Here is a 17,711-nt window from a genome sequence, read left to right as displayed (position 1 = left end):
CCAAGCCACCACTCACCCAGGCACCCAAGCCCCCCAGCCCATCAGCACCAGGCCACCAGGCGCCCAGCCCCAGGCCACCAGTGCCAGGCCACCAGGCACCCAGTGCCGGCCATCAGCACTAGGCGGCCAGGCCACCAGGCGCCCAGCCTCAGGCCACCAGCGCCAGGCACCCAGGCTACCAGCGCAAGCCACCAGCGCCAGGCCCGGCTTCCTGAAGGACCTTGCCTCCTGTGTCCCCCGCTACACGGCCCTTCCAGGTAAGATACCTATTCAGACTATAAGACGGACCCCCATCTTATCAAAAAAAATTTTTTCCTATTTTCCACCCCAAAATTTGGGGTGCGTCTTATGGTCCGGTGCGTCTTTTAGTCCAAAAAATACGGTATATGCAAGTTTGATATTGGTGAAATCCTACTGACCTGGGGAATATTAGTGAAAGTTTACTTTTACTGTATATTGAACTCCATAAAAACTTAATTTTTTTTCCCATTTTTCACTATATTGCATTTTAAAATAAATGGTGTGATTCAAAACTATAACCCAATCCCTCAAAAACAAACCCTCATACTGCTACATCGGTGGAAAAATTTAAAGAAGTTATGGCTCTTGAAAGAAGGGGAGGAAAAAACGAAATTGAAAAACTCAAAAATTACCCGGTCCTTAAGGGATTAAAAAATGTCCGTATCCTTTTGATCAATTACTCTGCCTAAGTAAGAGATGGGATATAATTTTGTCCTATTGTAAGATAATTCACATTGAATAATTTTTAATAGGTTTTATATAAAGAAATAGTCAAGAAATATTTATTTTGTGACCGATAATACTATTATATCTTTTTCCTAGATGTCGATGAATGTTCAGATTGGCTGACTCCTCCTTGTCATGCTTCTGCTACATGTAGGAACACACTGGGCAGCTATGATTGTTTGTGCACAGATCCTTATGAACTTGCTGAAGATAAAAGGACCTGTGTAGGTAATGCAGTACATTCCCACTCTATATTATTGACTGGCACTGGGATCTAGTGCCGCTCTGCTCTTCATTAAAAATACTCACTTAAGAGGCTTCTGTAGTCTCTAGTTAATCATAGTCGATTGTGCCAAGAATAAATGTCAATGAGCTCATAAAATAAAATATCATCTCCTTATTCTCAAATGCGGCATGGTCTCTAGGAAATAGTTTCTCACCAAGTGCCAACCGTTCCATCTTTAGGTTTTAATTAAGATCTCTGTTTATAGAAAACAATTTGCCAAATGGTGCATCTGTTTCTTGAGTGTCATCCAGAAATATGCCTTGTGGTGATTAAAGATTAGTGCTAAGCAGCAAATGTGTGTTTGGTTATCAGCTTATTAGTGCCTTTAGTTATTGATTGATAGATAAACAGATAAATACCATCATTTGAACTCATTATTTTAAAGAAAAATCACACTATTTGTGATTGGTGTGGACATAATAAGAAAGGGATCATCCACGAAGAACAAATATCATCTATCCACAAGATAGGTTAGGAATGAATGATTACTGCTGGTCTGACTATTAGAACCTCCAATGGTCATCACAAAGGGAGTACCGAGTCCTCTAATTGAATGCACCATGCTTGATGATCACCGATCTATTTACCGGCAGTGGTCATGCAAGCATACTGGCCCTCTATTTGCACAGGGACCACAGGATTCCTGTTCTCTTAGGATTAGGATTTAAGAGATAAGTTGCTCTTGGAAGGATCTTGTATTTTTGGCCCCATCTCAACTTACCAAAAATTGCAGCAAGTGACTGATGAGGTCATTAAATAGATGGTCCGAAACTAACATTTATTTTAAACCTTAAAGTCAGTCTATTTAATGTAATAATCTAATCTCTTTTCTAATATACTCACTTGAAGGGGCGAGGCTGGTGTCTGCTCACCATGTTTTTTCCTTACAGTGCGCTCTCTTGCCGGCTCGTCACTTCTCATCAGAGTCATCGAGGGAGCGCACTGTCACTGCACATTAAAAAGAATATTGCACAGTGACAAGATCCTATTTAGCATACGTCTTAATTGACAACCGATGCATGCTCAGTAGAGCAGGGACAATAACAGCCTCTGAAAGAGACAGCATTTATGATACTGATGACTTCTTATTTGAGTATCCCAGCATGCCTTGGGGGTTCTCAAACAAAGCATCATCAAACAGGAAGTAGGTAACAAAAATAAATATAGCTGTTAGATAGTGTAGTGAGGGAATGATAGGGAATTTTTAATTAAAGTATGTTATAAAAGAGATTAGATTATTGCATTAAATAGATAGAGAATAAGGAGTAAAATAAATGTTAGTTCCGGACCACACCTTTAATTAGATGAGTAGACATTTTCTGCTCTTTCTGGTAAGTCAAAATAGGACCAGAAAGTAAAGACCAGTAAGGACTGGGTAAGCATCAAAACTGCAGACTCCAGAGATCAGTGACGGAGAATAGCTCTTAATTTGTTTAAAAACCAGTCTCAACTCTTATAAAAATAAGTTTTATTTCCTGGACACCCCCTTTAACCCCTTAAGCCCCGGAGCATTTTTCGTTTTTGCATTTTCGTTTTTGCTCCCCTTGTTCCCAGAGCCATAGCGTTTTTATTTTTTGGTCAATATGGCCATGTGAGGGCTTATTTTTTGCGGGACGAGTTGTACTTTTCAACGCCATTACTAGTTTTATCATATCCTGTACGGGAAAACGGGAAAAAAATTCCAAGTGCGGTAAAATTGCAAAAAAAGTGCAATACCACAGTTGTTTTTTATTTATTTATTTTACCATGTTCACTGAATGCTAAAACTGACCTGCCTTTCTTATTCTACAGGTCATTACGAGTTCATAGACACCAAACATGTATAGGTTCTTTTATATTTAAATGGTGAAAAAAAATTCCAAAATATGGTAAAAAAAAAAAAAAAAAATAGCGCCATTTTCTAAGACCCGTAGCGTCTCCATTTTTCGTGATCTGGGGCTGGTTGATGGCTTATTTTTTGCGTGCCAGGCTGACGTTTTTATTGATAACATTTGGGGTAGATCCGATGTTTTGATCGCCCGTTATTGCATTTTATTGCAATTTTGCGGCGACCAAAAAACGTAATTCTGGCGTTTAGAATTTTTTTCTCGCTACGCCGTTTACCGATCGGAATAATTCTTTTTTTATATTGATAAATCGGGCGATTCTGAACGCGGCAATACCAAACATGTGTATGTGGGGTTTTTTTTTATATATTTTATTTTGAATGGGGCGAAAGGGGGGTGATTTAAACTTTTATATTTTTTTATTTTTTTTAATATTTTTAAAAACTTTTTTTTTTTACTTTTTGCATGCTTCTATAGTCTCCATAGGAGACTAGAAGCAGCAACTATCCGATCACCTCTGCTACATACAGGGGACGAGCAGGTCCCCTGCATGCAGCAGAAATGGTCCTGTGCTATGAGCGCCGACCACTAGGTGGCGCTCATAGCGACAAGATCATGACAACCACAGGCGTCTGCTGCAGACCCTGGGTTGTCATGCACGCCCATCGGAGACCCGCGATCACGTGACGGGGTCGCCGGTGGGCGGGGCTTATGACGCGCTACCCGGAAGCGCGCGTTAAATGCTGCTGTCGGAGATTGACAGCAGCATTTAACTGGTTAACAGCCGCGGGTGGATCGCGATTCCACCCGCGGCTGTTGCGGGCACATGTCAGCTGTAAGAATCAGCCGACATGTGCTCCGTTCAGTGAGGGCTCAGCGCAGCAGCCCTCACTGAACGGAGGCTACGCAAATATGCGTACTAATACGTCCCCGGTAAGTAAGGGGTTAATGAACCTTTACATAAAGTGAGGACCACTCGTACCTAATCATTTAGCAATGTAAACTTCACAGCAATTAAAGGGAATCTGTCACCACATTTTTTACGCCTAGTCTGACACCACCACATATTGTCAGCTTTTTGCCTATGCACAACATAGGCAAAAAGCTGCCAATCAGTGATGTGGGTGGGGCTATATAGAGCTCAGCATTCAGAGAACCAGTAGATCTGTAGCAGATATAACAGTGATTTTAACAACACTACAGCAAGCAGTCCAGTAAGTGACACATCACTGGAATCAGGGTATCTTTCCTTACATCATACTGCTCTCAAATGGAGTAGCAAATGCCTAGTGACAGATTTCCTTTAAAGAATTAATGAGAAACTGCATTTGTCTTTCATTACATATAGATCGCTTGTTCATTACAGCACATCCTCTTGAATAAACAGTGGAAGTGCTGCTGACAATACTAGAAGTGAGAACAAATGATCGCACAATCTATCATGGGTACATGATAGTGAAAGGAAATGAACACTAATCAGCTCCCCATATCATTAATCAGCACTCGTTATGGGCAGTATAGGGAAGTATAACTGCCCGTGTATAAGAACCAAAAGCCGATTGAAAGTGGATCTGAATAAATGTTTTCCAGATATCTAAACAGAAACCTCTATTGTCTATGGCCAGCCATCTGATAATCATATAATGTTTCTGTCATTTGACAGCTATTTTTCATGACTTTACTGGTAAAGTGAGTTTTTTTTCTTTTTCTTTAATTGGATGAGAGAAACAAGACAATTATTCTGTATCCTGCATCCTCCTCTAACACAAATGTAACATTTGCTCTACTTATGGTCTCCTCTAATGTCATCATACCTTCACACTTTTTTGAGAAATAATAAATTACACCTTTGATCTGCATAGGAATACCCCCAAAAAAAGCCCCCTTTAAATGTCCACTTTTGAGCAGATTTCTATATATCACCACTTCATGTACTTTTATTGTCAGGATTCCAGCAGGAGAATATTTCTCATGCTATCCTGGAACATACCCAGCCCAGCTAAAGCTCCCCATGGCATCAAGATTTAGGCATAGGGATTTTAGTAATACCTTTATTAGAATCACAAGAGTAATACAAAATATAAAACTAATTTAAAAATTATAAACGGGTTCAATTTTAATTGTAAAAGTGCAGCAATAATAAAAATAGTAACAATAATACATTGGTGAGGACTAGTCCTAGTTAGTTAGTAAGTAAGTTAGTGTAGTGTTAGTGTAGGGAGTACAATTAGGGAAGGAAGGTTGAACTTGATGGACCTAGGTCTTTATTCAACCTATTTTACTATGTTACTATGTAAGTAGGACACTAAAGCACAGGGCAGTGAGAAAAATCATGTTCATCAGAGTTCCCATCACCCTGGGTCGGATCCAGCAAAATATATTCAAGTGAGTGGCAGCTTTTGGGCATCTTTGATGCCTGGTGCAGGAGCATATACTGTAAATGTTAAGATACTAAGAGGTAGCAATATTCAATCTCCATCCATTTGTTTAGGCATGGCAGTGGCATCCAAATAATTACTGCATTTTGTGAACTTAGAAGTGGTGGACACCATCTGATATAAGGTTCTCCCCCACTGTTTCTTCATGAGCTTAGCTCCAGAAGTATGTAGACATCATCTGCAATGATATTCTCCCTTATAGGTTCTTCGAGAGCTTAGCTCCAGAAGGGGTGGACACCATCTTTGTATGATGCTCTCCCCATTGCTTCTTCATTAGCTTGGTTCCAGAAGGGATGGACACCATCTGCTATGGTGTTTTCCCCCACTGCTTCTTCATGAGTTTAGCTTCAGAAGGGTTGTACACCATCTGCTATAATGTTCTTCATGAGCTTAACTCCAGAAGGAGTGGACACCTTCTGCTATGATGATGTTCCCCATTGCATCTTCATAAGCTTGACTGCAGAAGGGATGGACACCATCTGCTATGATTTTTCCCACACTGCTTCTTCATGAGTTAAGCTCCAGAAGTGGTGGACACCATCTGCTATAATGTTCTCCTTCATTGCTTCTTCATGAACTTAGCTTCAGAAGGGGTGGACATCAGCTGCTGTGATGTTCTCCCCACTGCCTCTTCAATAGTTTAGCTTCAGAAGGGGTGTACACCATCAGCTATAATGTTCTCCAATGGTTCTTCATGAGCTTAGCTCCAGAAGTAGTGGACACCATCTGCTATGATGTTCTCCCACACAACTTCTTCATGAGGTATGAAACCTTAAACAAGAGAGAAGGATTGGGTTTTTGTAATTTCAATGCCTGATCCTTTTGTTTTCAGACAAGATAAGCCACTCCCAAACATGTCTGGCAGCAGCTTTTTCTTCTCTCTCTTTTAAAAATACTTGGCCAAGAAGGGTGAGAGGAGTGGGAGTGAGAGAGGTACTATTTCAGGAGTATGACCAGTTTTACACTGTTTAAAAACTAGCGTAACACTGATAAAATTGAATTGTATAAGCTCCAGTGTAATGAAGAATAATGAATTATCAGTAGATGAAGAGGTTAAGAAAATATGTGGCATTTGGTCTTTTGTACTGTTCATGTTATCAACCAATGTAAATAGATACTTGCAGCAATCCAATTATAGTTAACGTCTCAAGTTAATAAATTACACACTACATTTAATTCTTCCACCCAGGATTAAATTAGAAGAGGAGAATCTGGGAATAGAATTGTTAGAAGATAAAATAATTAAATGTTTTATCTCTGCTCCACATATAATATCTGTTTTATGCTGATCAATGGAAGAGATAGCCTATGGCCAACTAGAAATAGAATGACAAAATTAAAGTTTAGTAACATCAATGAGATGGGAAGCTGAGTATATCAATGAGGTAGAACGTAGAGCTCATGGCAGGAGATACAGATCTCCAGAGTAATCAATTCTGTGTTCATCATTTCTCTGTCTGTGAGTCACGCCATGTATCTAAAGGGAAACGGCTATTAAAAATGAATCGTTTGTGTACTGCATATTCTTAGCTTTCTTCTGCTTCATTCATGAGAAAAATGTCAAAGATTTTAAATCAGAAAATCTCCCTCCCTTATGAAATTTGCATTAGTGCTAATATCTATTTATCCTCTGTAACTTCTATTACTTAACGAATTTATGGGGCTGCACTGTGTTTAACCCACCAGAAAAAACTTGGTTTATTTAAAATTTATTTTTTGAAGTTCAAAATTTTGAATCTTTTGGATGAAGCTCCCCAAATGTAATTCTTGTAATACAAAAAAAAAAACATTTACCTGTTCGTATACCATTATCACTAGTTTTCAATTTACAATGCAAAGCTAAAAGATATCTTTAACAAACATAGTTAGTCCATTTTTGGACAATGTGATACACTGAATAATAGACAGCAGAAAATAGATCAAAAAATATCATAGTAATGGCCCATTTAGACGAGCCAATATCCAGACTGGCAATTTCTCTGATCAATGAGCAAAACTCTTGTTTGTCAGGTACGATTCTTTTTAAGGTGGTCTAAAAACTACCGTTCTCAGCAGCACACCATCCTATGCAATAGGTGATATGCTGCCAATAACATGATATTCTATGAACAGTCCTATGCAATAGGTGATATGCTGCCAATAACATGATATTCTATGAACAGTCCTATGCAATAGGTGATATGCTGCCAATAACATGATATTCTATGAACAGTCCTATGCAAATAGGTGATATGCTGCCAATAACATGATATTCTATGAACAGTCCTATGCAAATAGATGATATGCTGCCAATAACATGATATTCTACGAACAGTCCTATGCAAATAGGTGATATGCTGCCAATAACATGATATTCTATGAACAGTCATATGCAATAGGTGATATGCTGCCAATAGCATGATATTCTATGAACAGTCCTATGCAAATAGGTGATATGCTGCCAATAACATGATATTCTATGAACAGTCCTATGCAAATAGATGATATGCTGCCAATAACATGATATTCTATGAACAGTCCTATGCAAATAGATGATATGCTGCCAATAACATGATATTCTATGAACAGAAAAGGACTACATTAAATCTTGGACATACTTTGACAGAAATCTTGGACAACCTCTTTTAATTCTTACTTCGGAGAAGAGGATCTATTAATGACATCAACCCTAGTAGTCTAGGGTAATGGAAGAATTAGGTCTATCTTCCTGATGGTCTAGGCCTGGGCAGTGGACTGATGACGTCACACTACTTGGTGGCTCAGATTACACAGAGGTTAATGTTTGTTTCCAGGGGCATATCTACCGCTGTTGTTTAAGTCGCCACCATGACCAGGCCCGGGGAGTGAGAGGCCCGCCAACGCCAGCAAATACTTCAGCTGGATGTGTGTCCTTGGACACACATTCAGCTGAAGTGTATTGCGGTGCAGAGACCCGTTGGGTCCATGCACAGTGTAGTATGTTAATGTTTTTTTTATAAGATATGATACCGCAATAACTTAGTTCGGCCACTAGATGTCACCTTTGAACAAGTGGAGAAAAGACTGTAAACAGGAAGTAGAGAAAAACGGTCGTTTTCCCTGAGGTGATTTTGAAGAGAGGTCCTGCGGTTGAGACACGGAGGACTGGGACTCTAAAGTGATCCAAATTGGACAGTGTGATACAGAGGGAGAGGCTCCGTGAGTAAACTCTAATGTGTGACTGGTCACCGACTGTTTAGTTAGTTAGGGAGAGCTAGATAGGATTCTCAGCTTCACAAGGAACATTGCTATTAATGAGAATACAGATGGACTGATGGAGACTGTTTCTGTTCCTGTGACAGAGAAATTGGTGACCTGGGAAGCTGATCAAATCTTGTGGCTGATGTCATCATAACAAGTCCAGTTGTTTTCTGTTTGAGGATATTCCGTTAGGGCGTCCGCCCTAAGTGCTCACAAAGAGGAAAGTGCACTGTGTACATTTTGTGTTGGTTCAAGTGATTGTCATGTAAATGTAATGCAGGTGCCGGAATGCAACGCACAGAGACACATGGCGAGAACAGTCAGAGATGTTTGTAAACAGTTTTATACAACAGGTATTCTGATACCAGGGATTAGCAACAAGGGTAATGAACAGTGGTTTGAAATATCAGAAAAATACGAAATTTCTCAAAGTAAGGCGCAGTCTCTTAAAATAAGGCGCAGTCTCTTAACCCCTTAATAACATCTGATGTACTAATACGCGTCTGTGCCCTGGGACTTAAGAGCCAGACCCGTATTAGTACGTCATGGCGATCGCGCGCGCACACAGGCTGTGCGGGCCCGATCGCCGCCGGGTGTCAGCTGATTGTCACAGCTGACACCTGGTACTATGTGCAGGGAGCGGTCCTGCACCGCTCCCAGCACATTAACCCCCGCGATGCTGCGGTCGAAGTCGATCGCGGCATTGCGGGGGCAAGGGGAGGTGATCGGCGATACTCACCTCCTCTTCCGGCTTCCAGCGCAGTCTGCAAAGGCTTCCCGGGTGTTGCCATGACGACCCGATGTCGTCATGACAACATCCGGGTCACCAGAGAGCAGGAAGATTGCTTGGGCATGCGCAGTGCATCTCCAAGCAATCTTCACACTGTGCACTTCTGACAGCCTTCATGGCATAGGGATGGTGCTTCATTCCTGTGCCATGCAGGCGATCAGAAAAAAAAAAGTGAAAGTCCCAGAGTGGGACAAAGTAATAAAGTGTATAAACTGTGTGAAAGTGGAAAAAAAAAAAAAAAATATGCAAAAATATTATAAAAAAATAATACACCAAAAATAAAAATATAATGTACCCATCAATAAATATTATTATAAAAAAAAAACAATAAAAGTACACATATTTGGTATCGCCGCGTCCGGAACAACCTGACCTATAAAACTGTCCCACTAGTTAACCCCTTCAGTGAACACGGTAAAAAAAAAAAAAAAAAACGAAGCAAAAAACAATGCTTTATCACCATACCGCCAAACAAAAAGTGGAATAACACGCGACCAAAAAGACGCATATAAATAAAAATGATACCGCTGAAAACAACATCTTGTCCCACAAAAAACAAGCCGCCATACAGCTCCATCAGCAGAAAAATAAAAAAGTTATAGCTCTCAGAATAAATCGATGCTAAAAAATATTTTTTTCTATAAAATAGCTTTTATTGTGTATAAGCGCCAAAACATAGAAAAATGATACAAATGTGGTACCGCTGTAAACGTACTGACCCGAAGAATAAAGCTACCTCATCAATTTTACCACACGCGGAACAGAATAAAAAAAATAAAAAAAAAACAATTCCTGAATTGTTGGTTTTTGTTTATTCTGCCTCCCAAAAATCGGAATAGAAAGCGATCAAAAAATGTCACGTGCCTGAAAATGGCACCAATAACAACGTCAAGTCATCCCGCAAAAAACGAGCCGTCACATGACTGTCTGCCAAAATCTGGAAAAATTATAGCTCTCAAAATATGGTGATGCAAAAACTAGATTTTACAAAAAATGCGTCTTTTAGTGTGTGACAGCTGTCAGTCATAAAAACCCCATATGATTCTGGCATTGCTGTAATCACACCGACCCGAAGAATAAAGTCGTCTAATCACTTATACCGCACAAGGAACGGCGTCAAAAATAAACTCTTGGGTTAGGATTGGGCTAGGGTTAGGGCTGGGTTTGGGGCTAGGGTTGTGCTGGGGCTAGGGTTGTGCTGGGGCTAGGGTTGTGCTGGGGCTAGGGTTGTGCTGGGGCTAGGGTTGTGCTGGGGCTAGGGTTGTGCTAGGGCTAGGGTTGTGCTGGGGCTAGGGTTGTGCTATGGCTAGGGTTGTGCTAGGGCTAGGGTTGTGCTAGGGCTAGGGTTGTGCTAGGGTTAGGGCTGGGGTTGGGATTTTTTTCAAAAGTAAGAAAAAAAGATGACGATATGGCTAGTGTTGAGCCACCCCCGTAGTGTTCGAGTTCGGTTCGGTTCGTCGAACACCCGTGTGTTCGCCGAACTGTTCGTCGAACTGTTCGTCGAACACCTTCGAACACCGTTAAAACCAATGGCAGGCAAACAAAAACACATAGAAACACATAGAAAACACCTTCAAAGGTGTCCAAAAGCTGACAAACTGCTCAGAAGACATAACTAACACATGGAAAAGTGACAAGTACATATAGTCATGCGAAAATAAAAGAGGTGGAGGAGTAAAAGGAGGGGGAGACACAGATATAGGCATGTCATGCCCTTCTAAAATCCAAAAAGTGAGAAGCCGACACGGCCAGTCCGCTCCTGCCCGTGCCACCTCCGTGTCGCCGGGTTTGTGCCAGAGCCGCGGTGAACCCTGACGGCCAGCCCCCCTCTCCCAATACTGGTGCCTGTCCGCTGGTGGGTCGAGCGAGCCCCCCTGTGGTGGAGGCAGCTCTAAGCTTTTTAATTTAAATTGTCTCTCTAATTTGAATGAATACACTTTAAATCCATTTACAAGGATCTATTGGAGGGCAAGTCTCATGCCAGCAGCCGCGTAATTCCAGCTCCAGTAGCGTCCACTAAAGCTGCTGCAGTTAAAAAGCTTTTATAAGGATCGAGCTCGGCTGTCCACCGCAAGGCATCCTACTGCCAGTCCCAGCCCCTATGCCTTGGGGTGCCTCCTGATGCTCTTCACTAAGTATCCCATGGTCCCGAATCATTTCCTTTGAAAAAATTAAGTGTCTAAACTACAGGTGGTGTAGCTTGCTTAACAACCGGGATAATCCGCTGACTAGCAGACACTGCTACTAGGCACAAAGTATTTCCTGGGCTAGATGCAGTTAAAAATTTGTAATTAGATAGTCTCGTTGGATGCTGAGAAAGCATTCCATAGAGTCTCCTGGCACGCCATATATGATTCTCTTAAAAAGCTTGGGGTAGGGGTCTAGGGGACCCTTTTATAGCCAAAATCACGGCCCTGTATCGCAATACGTCACCTAGGCTGAAGATAAATGGAACTGTAGCACCCTGAGGGCTCGGTTGCTACAGACGTATTGCACCTTACCCAGAGGTGTGATATCTCACTCTCAGGTAAGGATGGAGTGTGGATCAGGACCCGACACCTGCATGCATTACACCACATTGCCGTGGGGCAGGGCGACCAATATGCCCCTGAGATGGGCACCACAGTCCCTGTCCCTGGCTGGTGTGGGGGGAGGGAACACTGAGGAATGGGAACCCTGTAGTGCAGGAGCAGGAAGGAAGCAGTTCCTGGGTGCATTGAGAAGGGAGTATAAAAGGTGGGCACCATCTTAGTTCAGTGCAGAGAAGTCTGAGCAGAAGTGGCAGGGAGCAGGGGCTCTGCATGAGCTCTGCTCCGGAGGCGGGCCTAGTAACAGAGGCCCAGGCCTGGAAGAGGGAGAAGGAAGGAAGAGGAGCGGAGAAGGCTCCAGGAACGAGGAATGAAGGGATCCCAGGGGTGCGGACGGGCGAGTCGCCACCGCACGCCCGAATCCACCTGCGTGGAGGGGTCAGGCCAAAGGGGGAGACCGGTCCCCGAACTAGTGGAGGCAGGAAACGACCCTCAGCTAGAAACCGGAGGCTCTGACATTTTATGTGGTGCAGCCCCTCGCTACACCCGCTAGGAAGGCACCACATAGGGTCAGGGAAACTGGCGCCAAGTTTACCAAGAGGAGGCCCGAGGCAGCCGGACAGAAGTGTTGGTAAGAAATGCCAGACAAAGGACACACAAAGTGATAACTGTGAAGTGCTCCAAAGTTATCTGGGAGTTGTCTGAGCCCCTCACCTGGTGAGCACAGTACGACGTGGGCAGCCGTTACCTGCAGACGTGGTCTGGATAATAAGAACTGTGAGTAAAGGCCCTGGACTGCATCACTGACTCCGTGTCGTTACTGCTGCTGCCCTGCACCATCACCCCCATCCTCCGCATACACTGCCCTGAGGCTATACTCCTCCCGTGGGGAGTTATGCTACGCTCTGCTGCACCCACAACACCAGCCTCAGCGGTCTGCCCTGTAGCAGCGGTTCACTCTGACCGCAATCCACGGGTGGCGTAGTCGGACATTTAAACATCAAAACCACATAAATAGTTCCGCCACTGGTTTGACCGCCCTGAGCCACGGAACCGGGTCGCCGCCACGAAGACTACAACCACCAGCATCCACCAAAAAGGGTCCGGCTCCGGGTGTCCCAAGGCCCAGGGGGTGCGTCAGAACATTTTCATCACCTTTCACAATCACCAATGGGACAAGGCAGGGATGTCCTCTGTCCCCTCTCTTATACATCCTAGTGACGGAGAACCTGCTCTCATCAATTCGCCATAACCCCAATATTAGGTGGATTGAGGTGGGAGGCACCGAGTACAAGTGCTCTCTATTTGCTGATGATGTCCTAGTATATATCACTCAATCACATATATCCATCCCTGCTGTTATAGCTGAAATAGATCACTTTGTTACATGGTCAAATTTTAAAATCAATGCAGCGAAGTCTGAGGCCCTCGATGTCTCCCTCCCCAAATCCATATAGGATTCCATCCAGTCCAACTTTCCCTTTGCCTGTCCATCACAGGGTATCAAATACTTAGGAATTCCTATTCATAGAGACCTCTCCCATCTATGTTATCTTAATTTTGGGCCCTTTATTGAACAACTCCATACAGACCACGGTTGGCAAGTTAGAACTGTAAGATTCACTACGTGAACCGCTGGTGTTTTGTGGAAAAGCACATGTACACTGCGTTCCAAATTATTATGCAAAAAGTGTTTAGGAGTGATAAGGGAAGAATTTGTTTGTTTGTCAGTTAAACTCATTGATGGTGATGTGTGTCAGGGCTCTTTATATCACTGTAAGCAATTGCAGACACCTGTGCTAATTAGTTTGGCAGGTGTGTCCAATGAAAGGCAAGACTACTTAAGAAGGCTCTCTCACATTATTAAGCAGCCAACATTTTCTGCCAAAATGGGAAAGAAAAAGGATGTGTCGGCTGCTGAGAAGCAACAAATTGTGGAGTGTTTAGGTCAAGGCATGACTACAATCAACATTGTGCGATGATCAGGATGAAGTGTCTTGGCAATCAAGAAGTATGTAGCTGATTCACAGTACACACGTGTGCGTGCTGATAAGGGCAAATTGAGGACTCTTTCCTACAGGCAATTACGTCAGGTTGAAAGAGCAGCGGCAAAAAAGCCTTGTCATAGCAGCAGACAAGTTTTTGAAGCTGCTTGTGCCTCCAACGTCCCCCGAACAACAAGATGCAGGGTCCTTCAGAGGTTTGCAGCTGTGCATACGCCATCCTGTCGACCTCCTCTATCCACTTCACACAAGCAGAAACGGCTCCAGTGGGCCAAACATTACATGAAGACTGATTTCAAAACAGTTTTGTTCACGGATGAGTGCCGTGCAGCGCTCGATGGTCCAGATGGATGGAGTGGAGGATGGCTGGTTGATGGACACCCCACGCAAACACGGCTACAGCGCCAACAAGGAGGAGGTGGAGTAATGTTTTGGGCTGGAATCATGGGGAGAGAGATTGTCGGCCCCTTTAGGATCCCTGAAGGCGCTAAAGATGAACTCCATAATGTATGTGGATTTTCTCAAACAGCACTTCCTGCCATGGTTCAAGAAGAAGAACCGTGTATTTCACAGCAAGATCATTTTTCTGCATGATAATGCACCATCTCATGCTGCACATAAAACATCTGCATCTCTGGCTGATATGGGCATAAAAGGGGACAAACTTATGGTGTGACCCCCATGCTCCCCTGACCTCTACCCCATTCAGAACCTTTGGAGCATCATTAAAAGGAGTGTCTATGATGGCGGGAGGCAGTTCACATCTAAGCAACAGCTCTGGGAGGGTATTCTGTCCTCATGCAAAACAATTGAAGCAGAAACCATCCAAAACCTGACAAATTCAATGGACGAGAGAGTTCAGAAGCTCCTTTCGAACAAGGGGTCCTATGTGAAAATGTAACATCACCTAGAATAAAGTTTTGAGTTGAAAACTGTTTGATTTCAGTTTCTAACAACCTGCTAATGTTTATAATTTCAAAAATGACCATTTTTTTGGTCTTTATTAAAATGAAAAGGTTGATCGAAAAGTTTGGGGGATCTAAGAGTGTGGCAACCCAGTAGTCATGATTACTTCGAATTCTGACAATATGAGGGTCATGCTGCAGGTAGTGCAGCAAGAAGGCACTTATGTGTCTTGCGCATCTCGGAGCCCCAAAATTATTTTCCGGGCTAGATGCAGCTAAAAATTATTTTTAATTTTAAATCTGGTGAAGCTTTAGTATAGATGGCCTAATAGGATCAGTGCTGCACACTGCTACAAAGCCCAAATTATTTTCCAGTCAAGATACAGATAAACATGATTAGTAATTTGAAAGCTTAAAACGGTTGGTAGGGTGATTTTAACCAATCATCAAGCTTTTACTCTCCCCAGGATGACACAGGGGTAGAAAAGTCGTTTCGGATCCATGATTTGTTCATCTTTATGAACGTGAGTCTGTCTACATTATCAGTGGAGAGCCGCGTGCGCTTATCTGTCAGCACACCACCAGCAGCGCTGAACACACGTTCAGACAGAACGCTGGCTGCGGGGCATGACAAGATCTCCAAGGCGTAAGTGGCTAGCTCCGGCCATTTATCCAGATTGGAAGCCCAAAAAGAGCAAGGGTCCAGTGACACAGTCGTGGCTTCAATGTTTACTTGGAGATACTCTTGTACCATCGTCTCTAGGCGTTGACTATGTGTCAGACTTCTTGTCTCGTGTGGCCTTGCAAAGGATGGGCTAAAAAAGTGGTGAAATGATTCCGCAAAATTGATGTTACCAGCAGATACCGTGGTTCTGTTACGGTTTGAGTGCTGAACACTTGACGGTCCCACGGTTGGCAAGTTGGAACTGTGAGATTCACTACGTGCACCACTGGTATTTTGTGGAAAAGCACATGTAAGATTCTGCAACAGTCTCTGCTGATACTCCTGCATGCGTGCATCCCTTTCTATGGCAGGAATAATTTCTGCAAATTTACTTTTGTACCGGGGATCTAACAGTGTGGCAACCCAGTAGTCAGGATTATTTCTAATTCTCACAATTCGAGGGTCATGTTGCAGGTAGTGCAGCAAGAAGGCACTCATGTGTGTTGCGCATCCAGGAGCACCAAGTCCCTGTTGTGTTGGTGGCGAAGTAACAATCATGCTTCCTTCCTCTGTCCTCTCCCCCCAACCTCGCACAACAGAAATGTGATCAAGGTCTCCCTCATCTGATGAGTCTTCCATCAGTTCGTCCTCCACTTCTTCCTGGGCTCCTGCACCTTCCTCACTAGTTTGGCTGCTACCATGCGCCCTGGTAAAACCATCTCCCCCACCCTCACATGCCTGCCGCCTTGGTGCTGCCGACCGTCTGGACCTTGCAGATGTTAGCCCTTCCGCATACAACTCCTCCTCCTCTACTTCCTCCACCTCCTCTTGTGCCACCACCTGACTCCGAATTCTGTTTAACATGTGCTCCAGCATGTAAATCACCGGAATAGTCATGCTGACAATGGCATCGTCAGCACTAAACATCTTCGTCGCCATTTCAAAACTGTGCAGAAGGGTGCATAGGTCCCTGATCTGAGACCACTCCTCCAGCGTGATTTGCCCCACCTCTGAATCTCGTTGGCCCAGGCTATACGTCAGAACGTATTGCACCAGGGCTTGTCGGTGCTGCCACAGTCGCTGCAACATGTGCAGAGTTGAATTCCACCGGGTAGGCACATCGCATTTTAGCCGGTGAAGTGGCAGGCCCAACGACTTCTGTAGAGATGTAAGTCGCTGAGCTGCGGGATGCGAACGGCGGAAGTGAGCACACAGCGACCGTGCCCTCTGCAGAAGGCCATCTAGTCTGGGATAGTGGGCTAAAAATTGCTGGACAACCAGGTTCAACACGTGAGCCATACAAGGCACGTGTGTGACATTGCCCCGGCGAAGGGCCGCACCCAGGTTTGCAGCATTGTCGCACACGGCCTTCCCTGGTTTCAGGTCCAGTGGAGACAACCATTCATGAAATTGGTTCTCCAGAGCTGACCACAACTCCTCAGCTGTGTGACTCACATTTCCCAGACATTTCAATGGAAAAACCGCCTGATGACGTTTAGCCCTACTGCCAGCATAGTAAGGAGGTGTGCAGGATCCCTTCTGCGCAGTTAGAAAGCTTGTGGCATGACCAGACAGGCTTTGGGTGCAGGTGGAAGACCGAGAGGAGGTTGAGGAGGCAGAAGCAGTGGAGGAACTTTGACATAAAGAGGATTGACGCACAACTCGTGGGGACGGCAAGACTTGGACAGCAGCCCCTTGTCCTGCTGTCACCATAGTTACCCAGTGCCCAGTCAGCGACATGTAACGCCCCTGTCCATGCCTACTCGTCCAAGTGTCTGTGGTGAAATGCACCCTGTCACACACAGAGTTTCTCAAAGAAGCGGTGATGTTGTGTGCGACATGCTGGTGGAGCGCAGGCACACCTTTCTTTGAGAAGTAGTGCCGACTGGGCATCTGGTACTGGGGCACTGCGACGGACATAAGGTCTCGAAAATCCTCTGTGTCCACCAGGCGGAAAGGCAGCATTTCTGTAGCCAAGAGCTTGCAGATGGTGAAATTCAACCTCTTAGCTTTCTCATGGCTAGGAGGAAATGGTCTTTTACTTGTCCACATCTGAGGGACCGAGGGCTGGCTATTGTGCTTAGACGGGGTTGATAAGGGTGTCCCCGGAAAACTGCCGGTCTGTGAGGAAGATGCAGGCGGACATGTTAGGTTGCCTTGATCCAAAGGTGGTGCTATCGATGTCGGACAGCGCTCAACACCAGCTGGTGTTCCCACCTCCAAAGAAAATGATGACCTGCCAATCACGCTGGCTGTTGCGGGTAAAGAGGTGGCAGGTCTGCGCCCCAAAACAGGTGTGACTGCT

At 44.1% G+C, this 17,711-nt stretch overlaps 1 protein-coding gene across 1 annotated transcript in view; it reads left to right on the top strand.

Moving 5' to 3' along the window:
- Positions 1 to 17,711, top strand: part of TPO (thyroid peroxidase) — a 161,246-nt gene that overhangs the window by 118,903 nt on the left and 24,632 nt on the right. The window contains exon 11 of the mRNA XM_073673487.1: positions 844 to 969. Within this exon, the coding sequence (XP_073529588.1) occupies positions 844 to 969 (126 nt within the window). The remainder of the gene's footprint in view (positions 1 to 843; positions 970 to 17,711) is intronic.

Source organism: Phyllobates terribilis, unplaced genomic scaffold (assembly GCF_046119375.1).
Source record: "Phyllobates terribilis strain yellow unplaced genomic scaffold, ASM4611937v1 Scaffold_3__8_contigs__length_932513732, whole genome shotgun sequence".
Lineage (NCBI taxonomy): Eukaryota > Metazoa > Chordata > Amphibia > Anura > Dendrobatidae > Phyllobates > Phyllobates terribilis.
This window is presented reverse-complemented; position numbering and strand designations above follow the sequence as displayed.